This window comes from Lycium barbarum, chromosome 4, assembly GCF_019175385.1.
Source record: "Lycium barbarum isolate Lr01 chromosome 4, ASM1917538v2, whole genome shotgun sequence".
Classification (NCBI taxonomy): Eukaryota; Viridiplantae; Streptophyta; class Magnoliopsida; order Solanales; family Solanaceae; genus Lycium; species Lycium barbarum.
This window is the reverse complement of record NC_083340.1, coordinates 27,384,255-27,392,565: the sequence shown is the minus strand read 5'-3', so window position 1 is coordinate 27,392,565 and position 8,311 is coordinate 27,384,255. Positions and strand designations below refer to the sequence as shown.

Sequence of the window (8,311 nt, the reverse complement as noted above, 5' to 3'; positions counted from 1 at the left end):
TTTCTGCTGTTCATGAAGTGGATAAATAAATGAAGAGGCCACTTTTCATACAAATATGGCAGAACATCTGCAATACAGAGAAGACATTATCCATGCTTATCTTACATTTTACTACAAAAGATCACAACAACACATCAGTAGGGGCGAAAAGAGAGAGAGAGGCTAAAACCCTTACGAGCTCCCGTTTGAGTGCTGTGACTGTAAGATCATTCTTAATCGACCATAAGCCTCTAGACATGAATAAGAATACTCCGACATGACTCGGAATAACTCAGGCAACCGGATCTTGAGACTCCCTAATGACTTCTCCCTAACTTGAATGCAATGCTTTTGGTGAGCTTCTGTCTCCTCATCCAACCTCTTCTTCAATGTTTCCACAAAAAACTGCTTTTCCGTAACAGGATCTTTAGTGTTGGACTCTGTCGCTCTATCAGGATCTGTCAAATCGGGTGGAGTTCTACGATTCATATACTTTTGGTACCAATCTTCAAATGCTTGCCTTTTGCGTATGTACTCTTTTCTAGTTTCCTCGCACTTCTCTTTCAGCTTCATCTCTTCCTCTTGATGAATAATGATGGTCCTTATCACAGCTTCAAAGGAAGCAATGGCACTTTTGGCGACCTCATCAGGCAGCTTCTCGAGAAGCTCCTGCCAAGAGTGGAGAAGGGCTTGAATTGGGGGACTCTGTGCTCGAGGAGGCGACGAGATTTTTTCTTTTAGGGTGCTTTCAATGGGTATGAGATTTAGCTTCAACCAGCCGTGGAGTGTTTGGATGTACAGTTTTTGATTTTTCACTAGATTGTCAAAATGATCATGCCAATGCTTGATAATATTACCGAGCTGGATTGTACGTTCATGATGGTGTTTGCTTGTTTCTAAGGGGAATCCGGAGATCTCGATGGCTTTGAGATCAGTAGCCAACTGCAGCTGGTTCTTGTGATGACTAAACATGAATTCCCACATGCTAACCATCCTGCATTGGCAGAAGCAAAAGCTAATATTAATGGAAGGTAAAGGGAATATCTAAAGAGCACTTGTACTCATAATTAGGACTGGACTTTGTAGGGGATGTAACAATTTAAGAATTAACAGAATATATACTCACAGAGTTGAGGCAATATAAGAATGCTTGCAAGAAGAAACTTCCATTTCCAGCCAAATTTTGAACTAAAAATCTTGGAACGTACAGATAATAGGAAATCCATCTGTTTCTAGAAAGGATATGTATGCTAATGCAAATTACTCATCATTGAGGATAAAGGGAGAAGACCTCCAACTAAAATATCAAAAAGTAATATAACTAAACTTATGCTACTTGTTTGCCAAACTTAAAATATCCATAGCTATGCATTTACACAGGTTTTAAGCTAAAAAGAAGGGGAAAAAAATCATAAGCTTTAATAAGAACCTTATTTACTAAGCTGAACGCTAGGGGAGAATTATGCACAAAGCAAACCAAATGAACCAATATTACTAACATGAGGCAGGTCAAGGACTCTCGTATACTAATACTGGTTCTAGAGTAATGCACAAATTTAACTGTTGTTCCTCGACCATGAACTTCCTGAGATCCATAAATGAATTGGTGGACCAATCAGAACAGCAGAAAAGAAGAGATTTTCAGGTGTTTGGGGTGTAAAACAGGACCGGATAGATATCATACAACTTATTGCTTGTGGCAAGACACTTCAAGATTACTTCTAACTTATTTGTGTTTATATTTTACAGTGCCTGAATAAGTTCGTACTCCATAAGATCCAAAGTCAATTACACCTCCACTTGTGGCCCACTCGAGAAAGACCTTGGTTCCTTGGACAGGTACCTGGTAACTCTATCCAACAATACTGTGCCAGATGGGACCTAGTGCTTTTGCGTCGGCCGGATACCTGAGACCTCATAGTTCTCTACCCACTGCATTGACCACTAGGTCACACCCTTAGGTGCTACTATTTTTATTTTGTTTAATATTGGCCCGAGATCGGTTTATATGGAGTAACATGGTTAGTGAGAACTCATATAGCTAGCTCACCTCAGCTTGTTTGGGACTAAACCGCCCTCGGTTTATATTTTGTTATTGTTGTAGTGATGGACCCGCCCCTTTACCCTTCTCCACTTACATTACAGGCTAGTGACTGCAGCAGGCTTCTAATCCGTGGCATGCGCCTAATCCACACATCACGGAATGTGCTCTTACCACTAGCCAAAGCCCTACGAGCCCACCCCCGCCATTCAGGGCGGATCCAAAGCTTTAGGTACGGGTTCCCGGAACCCAGTATCTTTTGCTCATACCATATCTATGTACTAAAAATTCCATCAAAAAATTTGATTGTGAACCCGGTTATCATTATTGATTAATTTGAGATTATTGTAGGAACCAATACACCTCAAATCATGGATCCACCTCTGCCACCATTATTGGATTGATATTAGAAGGTGCACATTTTAACTCTCATTTTAATGTTACTATACAGTCAAACAAGCAGGAGAGGAGGAGAGAAGCATCAAGGTGAGACCATTGATGTGGACCAAAAATATGAAGAATGGGGAAGAGATTGGACCCACAGTTCAATGACTTGGCCTCTCTTTTTTGGGGTGTAGGGGGTAGTTGGGGGCTCAACTACACCAGTAACTAACTAGATGTGGTTTAAGGGGGAAAATTGAACTAGTTTATTCCCACTAAGTCGTTTAGTATGTTGGATCAGCTTAAGCATTATAATAGTTGATAAATACTGTCTTTTTTTTATAAGGTAATAATTTGATTAACAGTTGGGGGAAAAGACCCCGTATACAAGCCATATACCAAAAGAGAGAACCTACATCAAAACATGATTCTCAAAAAAGGAGACCCAATTTTCTATACAAACAGGGGTCTGATGGGAACACCAAAAGCAAACTAGAAACAAGAAACTATTTTGCAACTTTACAATATCTAGTTCCACCCCTTCGAACGCTCTCCTATTCTCTTTCCAAATAACCCACATCAGTGCTAGAGGGGCAACCTTCGAAGCCCTAGGACTCCTCTTCCCCTTTCTGTAACCCCAACTATACAATGCCTCCTTCACCGTTCTCGGCATCACCCATCGCAACCCAAACCAATCAAGAACCACCCTCCACCGTCGGTTAGCCACTTGACAATGCAACAAGAGATGATCCACATCTTCACCCGTACTCTTGCACATGAAACACCAACTTACATGGTTGATCTTCTTCTTTCTCAGGTTTTCTGCTGTCAATATCACATCCCTTGCTGCCAACCACGCAAAGAAACACACCTTCCTCAGAACCCTGGGAACCCAAAATAGCACGATGAGGGAAAATACATTCATCTCTCCTTAATAACCTTTCATAAAACGATTTAACAGTGAATAAGCCAACTCCACTCTCTCGCCATCTCCAAATATCCGATCTATCAGTAAGAATATTTTGTCCCTACAGTAACTCAACCAAACTCTAAATTCTTCCAATTCCCAGTCCTGAAAATTCCTCCTGAACCTCAGATCCCAATGAACTTCCCCCTCGTGAGGCCTCACAATTTGTTGGACTGTCATCTCTCTTTGACAGGACACTCTATATAAGTTAGGGAAAACTACCCTCAACTCATTCTCCCCACACCACTTGTGTGTCCAAAAACTAACTCTACTACCATCTCCAACTTTGAAAGAAATGTGTCTACAAATGTCTTCCCACCCCTTCATAATACTCCTCCATAAGCCACATCCAAACGGTGTTAACCGAACAAAGAGAAGTTACTATTAAGCCATTGCAATTTAAGAAAAAGACGTGCACCCAAATCTCAAAAGCACACTGGACAATTAAGACAAAAGCTACGCCTGATGAGCAACAAAACTGGGAATCAATCTGTCTGCATTGCTTCTAATAAAAAGGAAATTATGTTTGTCACTGTTGAAAATTTCTATCTTGGAGAGAAATCAAGGAGCTTAAAATCACATCAGAAGCATCATTTTATTATAGGGCTCGTCTACCTTTTCTCTTTCTTATATGTATAAAAGTCCACGTGTCCTTCACTCCTTCATTAAATTGCTCCTTTTTCAGGATCAAAAGGTCAGGCAGGAGAAACTAGTATGAGGTGTTCTGGTAACACAGATGCCAATTTAAAGCCAGAAATTCTTGAGGAGCGTCTGACAAATGTTTAGTCAAATTTTGATGGGTCAAGTTCTCATAATATACAACTCATTGATTTTAAAACCACTTGCATAGTATCTAGACAGGACCAGATAGAGCAATTCTACAGTGAGGATTCATATAGATCTTCAAAAAGATAATCTTGTAAATTTCACTTTGAGTGCTTAACCAGTTTGTGATTAAGGCATAGTAGTTGTTGTTGTTGCATAACATCTAGTCGTATGAATTTTGTCATAGGAGTCTAGTTTGTACTTTGTAAGACCATGGTTTCTCTGAGGAAGATACAGAGCAAACTGCTGCTTAATAATATCAGGACTATTAACCAATGTTGTTATATAATAGGATGAAGATCATCTAAATGTAGGAAAAGCTAGCATTTTTAAATCATGACTCAAGTCTAAGGTTTCACTTAAAAGAGAGCTTTTCAAACGGCTGGTGATCAGGAGTTTTACTTACAAGACAATTCTAAATTAGATGTTTTGCACCTCTAAGAAGCTCCCCAAAAGAGATGTGATAGTAGTTGCAAGATTACAGATAAGAATGTCCCTAGTCGACCAGAAAGGATGGTCACTAGGACCACATGTATTAATAAATGTAGTCTTCATCAAGGGAACAGTTAGGAACATGAGAACTTACCCTTGAACAAGAGCAGCCAGCTTGGGGTACAGCTGCTTGTCACGAATGTCATTTACTTCGCTAACTGTTGAATCCAATGACTGCATGTCAACTATATATCGCGTATGCAAATGGCTAACAGCAGCCTTTGTCTTCTCCAGTGATTCCAAGGTTGCATTCCGTTTCTTCATCTTGTTTAGTAAGGCAACTTTCCTCTGATACTCATGTTTTATAAGCTCACCAGCCTATTGAAATCAACAAATTAACATTTTCGTAAACCAGCTTATAGGACAATAGAAAAAATACTGCCACATAATGAAAGGTCAACAACAAGGCTGACAGCCACCAGAAAGCCATATAGAAACTTCAACATAAAAGGAAAGGATAAGATAGAATGGGGTAGGGGGCACACAATCTGCAACCAGCCATATCCACAGCAGCTTGGACAATGACACAAGGATAATGGGGTTCGACTCAAATATTTAGACAAACTAAGATTCGGAAAATTTGGGGGCAGCGTACAAATGATTAACGTATGAAACTGCATGGATATTCCAGCATCTTTGGAGATAGCAGGGTTGAGTTTTCTACCAGATACATTCCGAGCAAGATCTTGTTCACATATTTCATTTGCTACATACTCCCTATTAGTTCTCTTTCAATTTCTATTAAGAAGTCCCCTTAATGGAAATGCATGTCAATGTTGACACGCGTTGGTGTGTTGATGTCTGAAACTACCCAAAAAAATTGGTGGGGGAGATAATAGGGTTATTCTCCAAGTTTCGCAGTAGGACCTGATACGCAAAGAAAGATCTGGTGACCATGCTTCCTGTATCCCGTATCTCAGACATGAATCATAAATCAAACAAAAAATCCAAGATCTTAGCCAAGAGAAATTAAAGGGACAAGAAGCAGTAAACACCTTCATTTCATCATAAAGTTTCTTCTCCCACGCCAGCAATTTGTCCAAAACAGTGGCATGTGTTTCATATTCATCGATGTCATACTCATCCTTCCTGCCATCACCATTGGATACACCCTTAAATGATTTGTTCCATGTAATGACGCGCATCACCCTAGCTGCGTGGTCAATATGTCCTACGAAAAAAGGACTATTCACTATTAACATCCAAGAAGACCAAACAACATTGTTGCTTCAGTTTTGTGATCATATAAATTATCTGTATGCAAACAGGCTCCTTGTTGTTTCCCATAATACACGTAGATCCATCGTGAAAAAACAAGTTAGTCAAACAAATGATTGGAAAAGCTTAATTCCTTGTACCGAAACAGGACTTTGCAGAATTGAAAGAAAACCTTTGCAGTGCTAAAAGGTTTAAACTTGGGTAGAATATTCCCCGTTTTCTCTCTGAGTAGCAAAAAACAGGACTTTGCTAGAATCAAAGAAAACCTTTGCAGTGCTAAAAGGTTTAAACTTTGCTAGAATATTCCCCATTTTCTATCTAAGTAGCAAAAAAAGGACTTTGTTAGAATTTAAATGCAGCGGTAAAAGGTTTAAGCTTTAGCAGTTAACATCTGAAAGATAAAAGAATAAGGGTATCTATCCATTCTATATCATCTTAAAGCATGGTTAAACATCAAATTACCTCGATTATCAGCAAAGTTCGAGTGGTAATGCAATCGAGTAGCCTCGAGCATCTTCGAAACCTCTTGTGCATTCTCAGAAGCTTTAAGGAAATGATCATCAATCTCACCTAAAACTTTAAAGAAATCAGCATTATTACCATACCCAACATTCCCACCACCTCCCACTACTCCTCCTCCTCTCATCTCGGGTGGCGCAGTATTTGAATGCTTAAATACAATCTCTCCTTCAGCCGTCATCGGAGTGGTCTCTTCATCAACCTCACTACTCTCCACTATCCCCTTCTTCTTCTTCTCTGGCGTCTTGAATTGATCGCTATCTCCATAATCATTATTTCTACCTACATTATCGAATCTTTTGTTCTGAATTTCCATATTCTCCTCATTCATCATCTCCTCCTCCTCCTCCTCCTCCTCTTCCTCTTCCTCGACTTCGTCTAACGAATGTCCTGGAATATTAGCATTAAAGAAATAATCCCACGCCTCCCCTGGTGGGGGTGGCGCGGGTGGTGGGGTTAGCTCCTCCTGGTGGGCTCCACCACCAACATTTCGCTCACTTTCTCTCCGTACATCCAAACTACTCTCAATTTCTTCCTCCTCGATTTCTTCATCATTCTCATCAATAGCAATGCCTTTCATTTTTCTCCCACCTAAGGGTTTCGACAACTCAGGCATGGTGAAAGAGCGTTGAAGTGGGGTAATAGGTGAGAAGGTAGGTGGGGGTGGTGGGGGTGGTGGAGGTGGTGGGAGGGGGCTAGCTTCCATAGTGGGGTGTGGGGGTGGTGGGGGCGGTGGTTCAGTGACAGCTGCTGCTGGTGGTGGTGGTTCGGGTGGGGTTTCACCTTGAGCATAATCACTTAAAGCAGCACCAGTGTTCTTTAAAGCTATGGAATAAGCTGAATGTGCTGCTGCAAAGAAGTTGCGGTAGTTTACAGCTTCTTTCATCAGGTTTCTACGTTCTTTGCATCTTGCAACTGACTCCTCATTATCTATTCTCGATTGAGCACAACCCATTTCTAGGTTCTTGAAATGAAAGTGGGTTTTTTTACATGTAGAAGAATGAAACAAGTGTGAAAAGTAGATTTGAGGAAGTGGGGTTTTAGATTTAGGAAGCGATGGACATATGTATGAAAAGAATAAAAGAAAGAGAGAGAGAGAAAAGTGAAAAGGACAAAAATATTGAGCAGAGGAAAGAAGAGTGCAAGTGTAATAACGGTAGGGGGAAGAGAGCGGAAGGTGATAAGTACGCGCCGCTGGATTTTGAAAATAATTACCACCTCCGACTAACGGTCACATTTCTCGAGGTATTTAACGACGTCACTAATTGCTAACCCACTGCACTTATTTCTCTACTCATCTCCCAGGTTAGATTAGGCACCTGATAACTACTGCTACTAGTACAACAACACATACACATTATAATCTCATAAAGTGGAGTTTACGGAGTGTAGATGTATGCATACCGTACTCCTATTTTGAAAGGCAAAGAGGTTATTTTCAATAGACTCCGGCTAAGAATAGTGATTCAAAACAGTTTAAAAAAAGAAGAACAAAAATGAAAAGGTCATGGCAAAATACTACTTATATAAAGCATGACAAAAACAGTTTTGAAAAATTACCTCTATTAACTACATGCATCAAATTTATCCGTAAAATCGAATATTAAACATAAAGTTATTTTGATTTAAGCAATTAATTAATTTTAACTAATTATCTCATTTTTAGTTTTATTCTTTATAAATTTTTAAAAAATTATTCTAATATCTGAAGTTTTTGTTACATTTTCATTTAACAACATATATGCTACTCCTTTATTATGAACTAGTATTCGTACCCGCGCGATGCGTTTTGGGTATCAAATGAAACTAATCATAGAAAATTATTTTCTTATTTATTTGATATAATAAAAAAATTATTCTATACATTGACCTATTTAAATAAATTTTTG

The 8,311-nt window shown here is 39.4% G+C and overlaps 1 protein-coding gene across 1 annotated transcript; it reads right to left on the bottom strand.

Annotated features, from left to right (window-relative positions):
* On the bottom strand, positions 1-7,740 carry LOC132635675 (protein ALTERED PHOSPHATE STARVATION RESPONSE 1). Its single transcript, XM_060352158.1, has 4 exons — positions 6,366-7,740; positions 5,681-5,856; positions 4,780-5,003; positions 1-973 (listed from the first exon to the last, which is right to left on the bottom strand). Exons 1-4 carry the CDS (start codon positions 7,375-7,377, stop codon positions 172-174), a joined length of 2,214 nt encoding a protein of 737 aa, XP_060208141.1. The 5' UTR covers positions 7,378-7,740; the 3' UTR covers positions 1-171.
* Positions 7,741-8,311: the final 571 nt, after the last annotated feature.

Excerpts from the sequence above, each read along its gene's own strand:
- LOC132635675 (XM_060352158.1), bottom strand. The coding sequence starts at position 7,377 with ATGGGTTGTGCTCAATCGAGAATAGATAATGAGGAGTCAGTTGCAAGA. Across the intron at positions 5,857-6,365 it reads GAACTTTGCTGATAATCGAG|GACATATTGACCACGCAGCT; the intron begins GTAATTTGATGT and ends CTTTTTTCGTAG. Across the intron at positions 5,004-5,680 it reads AACTTTATGATGAAATGAAG|GCTGGTGAGCTTATAAAACA; the intron begins GTGTTTACTGCT and ends TGATTTCAATAG.